This window comes from Panthera uncia, chromosome A2, assembly GCF_023721935.1.
Source record: "Panthera uncia isolate 11264 chromosome A2, Puncia_PCG_1.0, whole genome shotgun sequence".
In the NCBI taxonomy this organism is placed as follows: Eukaryota; Metazoa; Chordata; class Mammalia; order Carnivora; family Felidae; genus Panthera; species Panthera uncia.
In genome coordinates, this window is record NC_064816.1 from 23,147,082 (window position 1) to 23,162,702 (window position 15,621).

The 15,621-nt window shown below is 34.6% G+C and overlaps 1 protein-coding gene across 1 annotated transcript in view; it reads right to left on the minus strand.

Annotated features, from left to right (window-relative positions):
- Positions 1–15,621, minus strand: part of ERC2 (ELKS/RAB6-interacting/CAST family member 2) — a 728,571-nt gene that overhangs the window by 307,239 nt on the left and 405,711 nt on the right. Inside the window, exons 8-9 of the mRNA XM_049640744.1 lie at positions 12,939–13,079; positions 9,682–9,822 (exon numbers count right to left, since the gene is read on the minus strand). Coding sequence (XP_049496701.1) covers positions 9,682–9,822; positions 12,939–13,079 — 282 coding nt within the window. The remainder of the gene's footprint in view (positions 1–9,681; positions 9,823–12,938; positions 13,080–15,621) is intronic.

Consider the following 15,621-nt stretch of genomic DNA (forward strand, 5'->3'; position numbering starts at 1 on the left):
TAACAATTTTAAAAAAATTATTTCTTTCAAAATAAACAAATGATTAGTCGTGATCATAAAGTATAAGCAGAACACTAACTAATGAGTCTGATAGTTTTTCTTCCCTGATGCTTATGAGTTTTAGCAATAATTTGCTAAATTTATGCACAGTGAAAATATGATTCCTGATTGCAGCACTTTGGGGGTTTGGTGTCTGTTAACAGCACTTTAAAATTCCTTTCCTATCTGAACAGCAGAACAGTGTATATAAACTACTTTAAACATTACATTTGATTTCAATATTCTAAAAAAAGTTCCATTCTTCACATCTTTATGAACAAAATATTACGTTTTTAAAAACAATTTTTTAAGTTTATTTTTGAAAGAGAGAGACAGAGTGTGAGGGGGAGAGGGGCAGAGAAGAAGGGAGACAGAATCTGAAGCAGGCTCTAGACTCTGAGCTGTCAGTGCAGAGCCCGGCATGGAGCTTGAACTCACGGACCCTGAGATCATGACCTAAGCCGAAGTTGGTCGCTTAACCAACTGAGCCTCCCAGGTGCCCATTTTTTAAAAATATCACTTTTTAAAATAAAGTTTGTATCATTAAAGAACTAGAACATATTATAAAATTTACATTTTATTTAAATCCAATTAATACAAAATATAAAAGCTGAGCCTCAATACTTTATTAAAAATCTAACAATGATATGTCTTTGAATCTTATACTACTTATTTCTAAAGGAAATTCTTCTTTTATAATTCTAGCTAAATACATCTGAAATACTCACAATTTTCATTTTATAACAACCATTCTAAAATCTAACATTTTTCACAGACGGAACACATAGGCTATTTATAAATAAATAAATAAATGTTCAAAATAATTTTTCTTATGTCACACATATACAAATAAAAAGAATCGTCTGTATGCTTAACACTTTTTAAGACCATTCAAACAAAAATACAATTATAATGTAATCCCTTCTAACTATGAAATGTCCTAAAATTAGCAAAATAGAGAACTGAAGTTCTCTGGATGTTCTTAAATAAAACATGTGACCTCAAATCTTCAGTGTTATTGCACATATTACTTGAGTTCTTTAGACACTGAAAGCCTAGAGCAAGTATGAGGTGTGTGCGTTTGTGTGGGTGCATGTGTTAGTACATGCTGTGTGCATGCCATGAATTGTCTCTTAAATAGGTGTAGTTTTCCATTGTGTTGGGGGACTAGTCTATGAGTGAATCAAATAATTTTCATAAATAGGCAAAAAAATTGCAAAAATAAACCACTGTACCTAAAAATGACTGTGAAAGCATTTATAATTCAGTCCACCATGTTCTTGGGATTGCACAGTCCTATAAATCAAGAAGACCTAACTGAACATTAACAAGATTTTTTTCTCTCTCTAGACTGGAAAAATGCTTGGTCTTTTTCTTGTAAACCAGTGCATAAAATGTGAGCCCTGCAAACGATGCGTTTGCAGAAGAGATAGGATTTCAGTGGATAGTGACCAGGCAAGGGGAAAAATTCACAGGTGTGGAGGTACATCAGAGGGGTCTCAAGTGGGCCCTGGCCAGTCACAAAGTTGCCCCCAGGGCCTCCAAATCAGTCATTTGCCTTGCAGCAACAAGGATATTATACAATGCACTAAGTTGAGGACCCAGAAGCTCTAAAGTTTTATTAAAAATTTATGAGACCTCTGGATACCATCTCTGGGCATAATAACTACTAGAGTTACAGCAAAGAAGGTATTTGAGACTGATGAAAAAAAAACATATTATTTGCTGGAGTTAAGAACTAAGGGAAGAAAAAGAATTCAACTGAAGATAGCCTGCACAGTGTTTATAATGACAAGACAAAACTCCTCCGGGAGTAAAGACTGATAGTTAAGTTGCAGAAAGGTTATTATTATAATAATAAGGATACAAAGATAAAATTTTAGATTCCTACGAAATGGCATTACAGCATCACTTAGTATTACATGGGTGACTAAAGTAAAAGTTAAAAAGAGTTTCAAAAGTAGGTTTACTTCTACTCTAGGAGAAAATGTTCCCAGGAAGACTTTAAAGCTAAATCTTTATTTATTCTGATTTAGTTTAGATTAATGGGCATAGAACTGACTATAAGATGATCTTATTTAACAAAAATAATTAAGTTATAATTCACCAAAATGTATAGGGAGGCCTGATTCAAAATAAACATACAATAATAAAAGAAATTTCCTAGGTATCAATAACTGGTTAGAAAATAAAAGGAATAATACAGCATTCTCCCAAAATTCACCTAACATAAATTTTTAGTAACTTAACAATTATATATATAGTACTGCTTAGGATCTTTAAAAGGAACTATCACAAGCCTATAATAGAAAAATGTCAAACCTTTACTGTAAAAGATCTCTGAAATAAACAAAAGTTGTATCAACCTCATGAACTGGAAGAAATAATATTGGAAAGATATCATTCTAAAATTATTTTATAGGTTGAGTATAATTAAAATTAAAATTAACAAATTAGTTGACAAGGGTAATCCCGAAATTTACTTGGAATAATAGAAAATTAAAGGTTAATAATACTAAAACAAACCAAAATGAAAAGTAGAAACAAACTAGGGTGGAATTTATTTCACTAGATACTTTGAAAATATTATAAAGCAACAATAATTAAAATTCTGACTCAACAAGCAACAGACATTGATAAAACCAAATGGAAGCTCAGAAACTAAGACATTCATCCAAATGAGACATACAATGAACAGTATCAAGATCAGTGGATAAAGAATTATTTGATAAATGGTACTGGGATAATTAGATAATCATTCAAATCATTTAAAAAATATATACATGAAAACTTCACCTTTCAAAATGAATCAAAATAAACTAAAGGGGTTAAATTGATGTGAAAGGTAACATTAAAAAAATTTTAAATGTAGGTGTCTATTCTTGAAATCCAATAATGACTTCTAAGCATAAAGGAAATGAGAAAATCATACAGGGAAACACAAGCCAAGAAACCTAAAAATAGTTTTACTTATTTAAAAAATACTTCAATGAAATTTTATCACAAATCTGGCAAAGATTCTATATAAAGCAAAGAATGACTCATACAAACCAATGAATGAAATGATAAGCTCAAAAACAAGTGCTTATGTGACTTAAACAATTAAGAGAAGAAAAATACCAACAGCTAATAAAGTTATTAAAAACCTCAACCACTCTAGTAATAAAAGAAAATAAAGTTAAAATAAGAAAAAAATTCCATCTACACATTTGTCCAAGTTATGTAAAATAGCAGTTTTCCATGTTGGTTGGGTGTGGCAGAAAGGCTGCCTTCATTGTGTTGGAAGTGTCAATGCTAGAATTTCTCTAAAATGCATCCTAGCAAGAACTATCGGGACCTTTCAAAAGTCATTTACCAGGAACTTATTCCACGAAAAACAGAAATGTCTGGAAATTAATATGGAAAGATGTTTTTCAGAGCATTATATAATGGCAAAAAAAAAAAAAAAGGAGGAAAGGGATGAGCAACATTTGGGGAATGAGTAAATACAGTGAAATATCACATAATCCCTAAGACAGTGTTTTGGAATAACAGTTACTAGAGAAAATGCTGATGAAATGTTATAAAAACAGGATCTACAACTCAATAAACACTGACACAATTTGGTGAAAAGAAATAAGAGTATTAAATAAGAATAAAAGAGAAGAAAGGAGACAGAGGAAAGTAAAAAAGGAAGTAGGGGGAAGAAGGGAGAAAGGAAAGAAAGAAGAAAAGACAAAGGGAGAAAGGAAAGGACAAGAATAACAAAAAGATGTCTGGGTAGGGAACCACACAGATGTTCCTAGTGATTATCTTTGTGTTGTAAGACATCCTGTTATTTTTATTTTCTCCAATAATTCTATACTTTTGTAAATTCTCCACTGTGACCATATGTTATTTTTATAACCAGGAAAACATGATTATTTTTTAAAAGACTCTTAAGGATAGAAAATCTATCATGCTGTATCCCTATCAGTTCCAAAAAGAACTGGACCCTGAGAATATCTGCAGACAGGGAGAGTTAAAATAATGAGAGGTTGGCTATACGTCCAGGATGCCAAACCAATGGGTTAGCTTCATTAATTTGAGGAGTAAAGTTTGTTTTTGCTTCCTGGAGACCCACCACTGTGGTTGAAATGAAGGCAAAGTCCAATAAATGCCATATTGTCAAAATTTCTGGAAATGATCTAAAGGTTAACAGAGGTATTTCTTTGGTCCTACCTATCCTGACAGGGATGCTGAAATCCTATTGTGGTCCTGATAAATCTTTGCTGCTACAGGAAAAAATGTCCTGCACACGCCCAAAATGTGACATACTTTGGTTTTCTTCCTGTCTTTAGTAAATGTGAAACAATTTCAGTGGGATTACTTTACATCTTTTAAAAATGATCTAATGAAAATACTTATTTTTCCCAGGGTCAATTTTCAAGCTTAAAGATATTCCAAACTTTGTCCTTCTTCACCTACCCATTGTATTGAGCCTGCTTACTAACATTCCCATTCAAATGTTAAGGGAAAGGAAATCTGGAGTATTTTTCCTGGTCTACTAAAAATAGTATTTGGGGAAAGAGGTTAATAAAGATACACCAACTGAAATTGAGAAATTGTTTGCGAAAACAAAATTTGTTTTAAAGTTTGGAGAGTGGAGGTTGAATCTAATTAAATACACCCAAGCATCTTGTATATCATGCTGGATGTAACCTGGAATAGCAGCTTAACAAAAAGTTGTTGGCTGAATTGTTTCTTTTATCTATGCTATTCTTCCCATGATGTGAATTCATAAATAGGAGGTAATTAGAATGCATTATAGCACAGATCACATCTACCAACTGACAAATTCTGGTCACCTTTAGGTAATATTTCACCCAGTAAGCCAGTTGGGTTGACAAAACAAAAAGGTCTTTCTTCTTTAATAAGTTAAAGAAAACAAATAAACTGCTTCATATAAATGCACACCTGTCATTAGGATAAAAAAAATCAGTGGTGGCATCTGGGCTAGCCATTTTACATATATTTTTACTAGTTACCTGTTTTGTGTACCATTAAGCTATAATCAGAATTGTTACTATCTGTTATTAGGAGGCTATATTTTAGTTTGTCCTCGGCCAAATGACATGTTTTTAACTGTTACAAAACCCACAATAATGTTCAGCATTTACCAATTTCAAAGAGCATAGCCCTATTTTTAAATCTAAACCTATTTTAACTTCTATCATTTGAATATAATTTACATCGAGCTGCTTGCTACTTTATGAAATGCTATCCCATTTCACATAGGTAACTCTGAGTTAGAAGAATCTAAGAAAGAATTCCCTGAGCCCAGATCTGCAGCTGACCTCAGCTTTTCTATAAAGTTTAGAAGGATGTGATAGCAGAGCTGGCAATATTTTCTTGAGTTCTTAATTTTTAAATTTCACATTCAAAAGAAATGGCAGTGGCCTTTGCACAGATCATTTCTTTTGACAAAACGGAAATGGGAAGAGACTCATAACTATTTTTAAAACCTCCCCAGTATGGTACACCGTGACATGTGATCAATGGATCCTCATGCTTTGATATGTTACAGCGGGAACTTTCAGAAATGACTTACTGGGTTGTACATCTGATTGAACAACTGCTCAGCTTGCTACATTGCAAAGTTGGGGAGGCATTGAAGCACAGACAGGGAAAGAAGGAAAGATCCAGAAAAACAGCATTAGCTCAACAAATCCAGTGCATTTGCACAGACAAACTGGTCGTTAAAAAAGAAGAAATTTCAGTTTCTAAACATTCCACGGTGAAAGTGAGAGGCTCTAGGGAAATAAAAATGTTGACTTTGGCTCCTAAAAAAGAATAGCTGGAATAAGAAATTTAAGGTTTGTGTTACTTTCCCTTTCTCAAGTTAAATAACCCATGAAATAAAGAAAGCTGTCCACTTTTGATGATACATGAAGTGCTGGCCTCTAGCAATGAATCAGAAGAAGTACTTTTGGCCAAGCCTGCAATTTATTACCTGAACTTCAAAGATGGTAATAATAAAAGATTAATTAAATCTTATCATTGAATTTATAGCTCTTTTTTTTTATATTAACACAAGCCTGAAGTTTCTATTCAGTCTAACTTTAGGAAAATATAGATCAGCAAACAGCAGGTTAGCAATAGCAAATATCAGTAAGCAAGACATTACAGGATTAACAGTAAATGGGAGAAGAAAAAATTAAGTCATCAGGAAGAATAAAGGGAACCAAAATACAGTATTATCCATTTCCCATTACCAACTTGTACTGTTAGTTCATAATTAACAAAAAATATAATTTTTAGTGACTATCCTATTATGTTCCAAGTGCTTCAGAATTTGTAATGCTCTCCAGTCTTTTTTGTGTAGAAGATTTAAATTTTGGTGGATTTAAATGTACTGAATATTATTTTAAATATCACTCCCTGGTTCTATTTCTTAAATACCTGCATCATTAACCTGGGGCTCAATGTCAAGGTGTAGAAGATGAAATATTGTAAGAAATTTCACTTTGCTTTACGCTGAGACATGTATGTACCTTTAAAGAGCCTGAATTTTTTATTTGTTCAACTTTGATGAAGCAAATGATAATCTTGCCCTGGTTAAAAAAACACCCACTCTCCTCAAAGATGATATTAATTGGAAAATTACCAAATACCACAAATTATAATGTTTTGAATCATTCTTAATTGATTTCTAGACATACAAGGTAAACTTACTTCTACATATTGAACACCATATATTCTTTAAAGACAAAACTACCCACTTGTCACTAATCAGGTTCTTCTCAACCCCTGGGTGTCTATTTAAGATTAATGAACACACTAATTTGTAAAGCATGCTCATAACTAGTTTGTATGTTATGTGGTTAATACCATCTTATCAGCCTCACAAATATCAGTAAAACTTTCCTCACACATGAATATCTGATGTGTGAATATCTGTTTTTAAGAGGTGAGATGCAATGTGTAAGGACTAATTTCTTTTCTGCCTATAACCATTTTTCATCATGAAGGATTTGGAGACTTAAATTAACAGTACAGTAAAGGATTAAAAGTAACTATGCATGTGAATGTTCTCCATAAACTTTTATGTAAAAACTCACCTTACCAATGTCAAGAATTGTTCATAAGACCAAAATAAATTTAAATCACAATTTGGATGCCACTGTAATTGGCAGACAAGGTTTCTGTTCAGCTAAACACATCTACAACGTTGTGTACATTTTATGGCAAAAATACCTGGACGCTCACAAATCTTGAGCAAAATTCCGTTGGGAATTCATGGTTTATTTATGACGTAATAAAACTATTATGTTTTCAGCTTTCATTTAGTAACCCTTTATATTTTATTCACAAGTCACATACCCTTTTATTTAAAAGGAGGCCCAGACACTCCTTAAGCTTTTATAGCTGCTTATTTTTCCATGAGTAAATGATGTGTTTATATGTATATTCACATACTGTTGGCTTATATTTTCAAATATTTCATGTAGATCTCAATTCTTTTTAAGGTGATGGGCACTTGAGGTTTTTATGGAACTATTTATTAGCAGAAATTAAAGACTACTAGGAAAAGTATTTTAAACTTTTGAATTTAGTTAATGCTAGAGAGCCAAGAATAACAAAACAGCATCTGCAGGTTAGGTATGAAAATATTTAAATTATAATTACTTTATTTAATCTCACTGTACTATGCATTTAGGAGATAGTATAAGCAAACATTATTTATACCCTTAGAAATAAGTTATCTTTTCATAAATTAAATAGGTCCTTTACAGCAAGACAACCATATTTGTTACTTTAATCCTGGTGATGTGACAGAAGGTTAAAATATTGTCAGGAATAATGCTAAAATGTTTATAGGATTTGCTATATGAACTTCAGCACACCATGTCTACCTGAGAGTTTAAGAAAACCACATGCTGTGAGTGATACTTTGGGCAAATCAGAGCTACCTTGAAGGAAACTAAATTGAAATGCTTAAATAGATGTTCTCTTATTAAACTAGTCAAGTCACATACAAGGAAACTGTATCATTATGTGAACCTCTTCCTTCTTAATTACTAGAGGGTTTTAAATTCCACAGGTGATTTACACTAAAAGGGAGCATGTCGAGTATGTATCTGCAGAATTAATATGTGCAGTGGCCTCATCTCCATAAAGGCTACAAAGAGTTCATGAGGTGTCTTTCATGGCCAGGTCTAATTGAGGTCCTCCTTCTTCAAGACTCAGCACAATGCAACTGAGGTAAGCTAATGCAAAGCAACTTAATGAAGTTCTCTCTCAGTATCTTAAAGCCTGCCTTGTGATCACAAAACTGTTCATTAAATTAAAAGTACCTTTCATGGGCTCATTTCTTGATATGTACATGCATGTATAACATATTACAGCACACATTCATTATATGTGTCAAGAATGTATTATCATACACCCAATGCATAAATAGACAACTCAATTGCTACTTAAGCACCCTCAAATGGGCAAATTAAATTCTTATATTTATTGTTCAAGATGGCTGCTTAACTAGATACTACTTGAAAAAAAGTGAGATGCTGAGTGGATTGGAAAGCAGATTATGCAATACAGAGATTTTCTTGCTGTTTTGCTATAGAGGGATTTGATCTCCATATTTATCTTTAGAAAGGAGACTTTACTAGTGTGAAATTTCTCAGGACAATTTCCTAAAATTCCATGGTACACTGAACATTTCAGTTATGTATTGTAGCGCACAAAATAGTATATTAAATTTTTATATATTCAGAATAATTTCTCCACAGATATATGATGCTTTAGCATCCTTATCATCCACATCATATATTTTCATAACTTTATCAAACGAATCCCCATTCCAGTGTGCTATACGTTATATATAATCAAACGTTATTATATGCTTTGATTATTTAGATTATTATCACCTCTTCTGAATAAGTGTATAAGCTGTCAAAGGGAAACAAAATGCTTAAACTCATAAAGTTATGAGTTTTATGTGGACAATGAGTGCAGACGTACCAAACAACACAGGGAAAAAGTCAAAGGAACAATGCATGACTGGAAATGTACTCCACAAAAATGTCCAGTTCAGAGAAAACATGTTAATGCTGCAATGTAAAGATGCTGTTTTCTTTTCCAAAGTCTTCTACATTCAACAAGCTTTCTAAGACATTAAGGTCATTTTTGGTTAAGTATAAAGAGTCATCCCACAGACAGTCTAGAGATTTTGACTATTTGGGCAGACTTTTAGAAATTTATATTGTCAGGTAAACTTTTACAAAGTTCTAATACAATAATTGGCCTACTTCTGAAAGTAGTAAAAGTTCATCAATATAAATGGAGCCCCTGGATTCTTTGATTTGTTACAAACATTTCCATTTATCTTTTTTAAAGTTGAGATTTCCCCAGTGAGTAACAGCTTGTTTTTATAATATTTTTTTACTTCCATTACTATTTTCATCTATTTTTCAAGTTTTTTTCAGACAGGAAACCTAAGATATTTTTTTTTAGGTTCACTAACCAATTTGATGCAGACTTCTTAAGCTAAGAGTGCCTAATTCTCTTATCAGCAGACAGCAAAAGATAAGGGGTTTGTTTCTTTGCAAAATATCTCTTCCTTTTCCATTTTATATATTCATTGTAAAATGAGCATTTATTTTCTTGGACTTCACTTACCTTTTTTAACTGTGCTTCCAATTTGCTACATTCTTCTTTCTTTTGTTCAATGGCTATTTCCAGAGATTTTAATTTGGAGTCTCTTTTCAGTCCTGCTGAAGCTAATGAAGATGCATGTTCCTTGAGGTCAATTAAACTAGACTGAAAGGAAAGAACACTAGTGAGTAAAACACTACAATTTCTACTAGTCTTCAATCTGAATACATTGATTCTATGCATAGCAATAAAGTGTGCATTAGACAGAAAGGGTAAATATAGTCTTACTAAGGTAACAATAGCTGGCTCTGGCCAGGAAATTAAAATTGGCCAGCTTACAGAACTGAGCAGGATCTAACTGCAATAGAATCAAATGTGACCAAATGGTGTGGTCAGTAAATGCATGTTTCACATCTCAAAGTCATGCTAATGATGTAAGTCCCAAGGTGGTCTTTACATGTCATGGCAAAACAGACACCCTGAACCTTCCATTTACATTTATTGCTGTCAAATCGTGCAGACGCTAAGACAAATATGAACGAAAATACTGATTTTAATGCCTTTCCCTCCCAAAGGACAAATCAAATATAAAAGAAGCATCCTGTTTTTATCAAATTCCATTTCTTTAACAGAAAAATAACCAATGGTTTTTAAAATATCTTCTGTAGAATCACAGATAGAATTATTTTAAAATTTAGAGCAGACTTTATGTCCCAAGCCTTTAAAAATCCAAATTCAACAGATATAATGAAACCCCAACTCAGACATGGCTTTACCTAAGTTGTTCCACTCATCAGTCATGCCCAAAAACCAAGAGCTCTCCTAGACAGTCTGAATTCTAAAAAGTAAGGAAGTAAATACTTGCATATATCATGGAACATAATTCTGCTGAGCTACAAAGGCATATCTATCACCAAACATGAAACACAGTTAGCAAAATCTAACTATGTGACTAAAATATTTAGGTTTTACCCAAAATCAGGCCTTGTGTGTTTCCATTTTGGCCATTTGCAGCAACTAGAAAGACACTAAGCACACAGGGGCCATTTAGTAAATGATGTTACCTAAAATTTGTGTCAGAGCTGCTTCCAGGACCTTGGAATAACCTTGTTAATAAAGACACCACCTCCATCACTCAGCAAACAACCTAACTCCTAACAACCCTCTGAAGGACAGGTTAGTCACTCTCATTTTTCAGTCAAGAAACTCAGGCTCACATGAACTGAGCACCTTCTCTGAGGTTTGTGCTCTATTAAAGGAAGATACGGGTCCCAAACCCAGAATTCTGACTCCAATTTCAATGCTCTTTATCATACCACTCCCACAGAAATAATAAAGGACTTTGCAAGCCAGGCATTTTGCCATGGTGAAGGTGATTATCACCTTAACTAAATTATAAGCTGACAACAATTATATGTTGTTTTTCTTTATACACTTTAAATTTCCAGGTCTGATACCTTTATGTATCAACTTGGCTAGGCTATAGTCCCCAGTTATTCAATCAAACACTAATCTAGGTGTTGCTATGGAGGTACTTTATAGATGGGAGTACCACCTACCATCAGTTGACTTTAAGTAAAGGATATTATTTTCCAAATCTGGGTGAGCCTGATCCTACCAGTTGAAAGGCCTTAAGAGCAGGACTGAGATTTCCCTGAGAAGGAAGAAATCCACCTGTGGACTGTTGTACCAATTCCTGTCTGGAGTGTTTCCAGCCTGCCCTTTCTGATGGCCTGCCCTATGAATTTCAGACTTGCCCCCATAACTATATAAGCCAATTTCTTGCAATAAATTTCTTAATGTGGTTAAATTTCTTAATGCAGTTCTGTTTTTCTGGTGGAACCTTGACTGACACACCCATCCCAGTGGCAGGCACATTACTATACAGGAACAATAAATGTTTGCTGAAATGCCTGTCTGAAATCATATAATGTAGGCATTGTTTACAAAACTATTTTCATTTAAAGCTATGCTCCACCATGTCATCAAGAGCTCTTTATACGAACACACACACACACACACACACACACACACACACTGACTTCAAGGTGCAAACCCATTAATAACACTTATAATCAGTTATTCAAATTGCAAATGAGGTCAAAGCTTCTGTGCCTTCTGACACATACCAACTACATTCATTACAGATCCCCCAAGTTAGATTTAGCACTGAAATAGTAGGAATAGTAGGATTTATACTCTTTATTTTTGTATCAAAGAAATAATCTCCTCTGTAAAATAAAACAAAAACAAAACAACCTAGTGTGCTTATTTTAGGGAAAATGAATTTTGTTTCTATTACTTATCAATTCTTCCCCTCTTGGATTACTCATTGAGACAGTACTTTGATTTGTATAGAATTATCAAAACCCAAGGGATGAGGTAACAATGTGGGGCTGAAAAATGGACAAGTAGGCAGTGATACAGTACAATAAGGTGAAAGGATCTGTAACAGCCAAAAGGAGATGGACATTTCCTGTGGACAAAAATAAGTATGGAGGGGCCAATTGTGGACAATGGCACATATCTCAGAGTTTTGGAGACTGGACAAAATACCATGCATTACTGCTCCTCAAACTTTTCCATCAAAGTATCCCTAAGTAAACTAAAGGAGTTACAAGTATCCCTCCAAGCGTGGGGAAGATAGCCCAAAGCATCCTCTCCATAACCCCCAAGCAAGAAATTTCTTTAAAGTATATTGTTTTACTTTAAAAATGTGGCTACAATTTTTATTCTGTATCCATGTTTTCTCTAGCATGAAAATATTGTTTTAAGTCATTTACCGTAATGTAAAATTGATATTCCAGAAGAGTAGCCACATTTAACCTACACTTTGTGTCCAGCATGGTACCGTATCTCCCAACCTGGACGTATTGAGTGATCCTTTTGGGAAGCACAGATGAATGTAGAGTACCCAACACAAAGATTAGTATATAACAGGCCCTCAATAAAGTGGATATGTTGTTATTATTATTGATATTGTTGTTACCCCAAGCAAAAGATCCTGGGACATTGAAAAAATATAGAATAAGCCACACAAATGTGGTTAAGACAACAAGAAAACTTTCAAGGAGCTACATTGTACACAGAGCAGAGAAGAGAAGCATAGGACATCCTGCTGAAGGGAGTTACAGTAAATATTTTCCTTTGAATTCAGGCAGTTTTGCAAAGGAAACTATGTCCCCAAAGTCTTCACACAGCCCCTCAAATGAACTCTTTAGTCTCTTAAGGCTACCATGAATAGGACTATCAGCATAGTTCATTTGTTTTTCCAGACTCACCTCTTTTTCAGTCAGTTCAGCTTGTAAAGCATTGACCTTCTCTTTCAGGTCTTTGTTCTCTTTTCGGAAAGATTCTATTTCTTCCAATCTTTCTCGATCATCTCTCTCCCGCTGTTCTTTCAAACGCTCAATTATTCTCTCCTTTGAGACAAGTGTTAAAAAAGAGGAAGTGAGAAACCATCAGTGTGTGTGTGCTAAGGCATGCTACAAAAGGAAATGGGAGGCAATAAATATAAGAAATGCTCTATATGAATCAACACATGCAAGATAATCTAAATTGGGTTTGTTATGCACACATAACAGCATTTGGGAAAGACAATCAATATGGCTTTTGGCTTACTAATAAAATTTAGCATCACAGAGTTGCAAGGGACTTTAATGTTCAAGCTCTGAGGCTGTTTTGGTTCATGGCAGTACTTGGAAAATTCTGAAAGCAGTTCCAGAAGATGGAGGTTTAGGCACCATGACTCTAGACTTACTAAAGCCTTCAATGGACAAGTGGAAGAAGCAAAACTAACTTCTTGGTTCAACCCTCTTTGCTTGGCTTTTCCATTTGATATCAAAAAAACTTCCTTGGTTTCTGAAGACTCTTCTCTGGCTAGAAAGGGGATCCGAGTGGAGCAAGATCTAGGCCCTCTAGGGGTCTGAACTCATGCTGAGAACCAGAGACAAAATAAAGAATGAGCTCACTGTTGTATAAGTGATTTTATAATGTGCCTGGAAATGTTCATTTTCCTCCACATTTTTTCAATGTCTTCTTGGCAATCAGTAGAGACTCCCAAAATATTGCTTGAATTTGACAAAGTTCAAACAGCAGCTTTCCCTTACTGAAAGCTTACTACATGCTAGGCACTGTGAAGTGCCCTTCTCCATCTAGGCATCAACACAACTGTGGGGTCTGAACCCCCCGTGCTACTAGTAACAGTGTAGTAGTGAGAAACCCAGACCAAGGACCAGCTAATTCATCTAAGGTGACCCAGCACATAAACAGAAGGCACACCCTGGCATTCAGGGCTCTCTGAGTCTTAGCCATGTCCATAAGACCACAATGCCACAAACATATGCATAGTGCCATTTAAGAAGATCTGAGCACCTTGCTGCTCTTGACTTATATACTGAAAACACTACTCTGGTAGACATGGTTTCCAAAAATTTGGAAACTTACCAATATCAGAACAAGAACCTTATTCTTTTTAAGTAAAATTCCATTTGGGCAAGAATGAGTTAGATTTCTGAAATTTGTTTCAAATTATCTAACACATATCTGAACTCTCTTTTGGATGGCAATTCTTTTTTTTTTTTTTTAATTTAAATTCAAGTTAGATAATATACAGTATGGTCTTGGCTTCAGGGGTAGAACCCAGTGATTCATCTCTTAATATGACACCCAATGTTCATCCCTAAAAGTGCCCTCCTTAATGCCTCCATCACCCATTTAACCCATCCCCCACCGCCCCCCCTCCAGCAACCCTCAGTTTGTTCTCTGTATTTAGGAGTCTCTTATGGTTTGCCTCCCTCTCTGTTTTTATCTTATTTTTCCTTCCCTTCCCTATGTTCATCTGCTGAGTTTCTCAAATTCCACATACAAGTGAAATCATATGATATCTGTCGTTCTCTGACTGACTTATTTCTCTTAGCATGATACACTCTAGTTCCAACCACGTTGTTGCAAATGACAAAACTGCATTCTTTTCATTGCCAAGTAGTATTCCATTGTGTGTGTGTGTGTGCACACCACACACACACACACACATACACACACCACAACTTCTTTATCCATTCATCAGTCAATGGACATTAGAGGTCTTTCCACACTTTGGCTATTGTTGATAGAGCTGTTATCATTGGGGTGCATGTGCCCCTTCGAATCAGCATTTTTGTATCGTTTAGATAAACTCTTAATAGTGCAATTGCTGGGTCATAGGGTAGTTCTATTTTTTTATTTTTTGAGGAACCTCCATACTGTTTTCCAGAGTGGTTGCACCAGTTTGCATTCCCGCCAACAGTGCAAAAGTGTTCCCCTATTTCCACATCCTTGCCAACATCTGTTGTTTCTTGAGTTGTTGATTTTAGCCATTTTGACAGGTGTAAGGTGGTATCTCATTGTGGTTTTGATTTCTATTTCCCATTTGAAAATGAATGGTGTTGAGCATCTTTTCATGTGTCTGTCAGCCATCTGCATGTCTTCTTTGGAAAAGCACCTATTGATGTCTTCTGCCCACTTATTCACTGGATTGCTTTTGGGGTGTTGAGTTGGTAATTATTTATAGATTTTTGGATACTAACCCTTTATCTGATATGTCATTTGCAAATATCTTCTCCCATTCCATCGGGTGCCTTTTAGTTTTGTTGATTGTTTCCGTTGCTGTGCAGAAGCTTTTTTTCTTGAGGAGGTCCCAATAGTTCATTTTTGCTTTTATTTACCTTGCTTCCAGAGACATGTTAAGTAAGAAGTTGCTACGGCCAAGGTCAAAGAGGTTACTGCCTATTTTCTCCTGCAGGATTTTGATGACTTCCTGTCTCACATTTAGGTATTTCATCCATTTTGAGTTTATTGTTGTGTATGGAATAAGAAAATGTCTAGGCTCATTCCTCTGCATGTCGCTGTCCAGTTTTCCCAGTGCCATTTGCTTAAGAGACTATCTTGTTTCCATTGGATACCCTTTCCTGCCTTGTCAAAGAT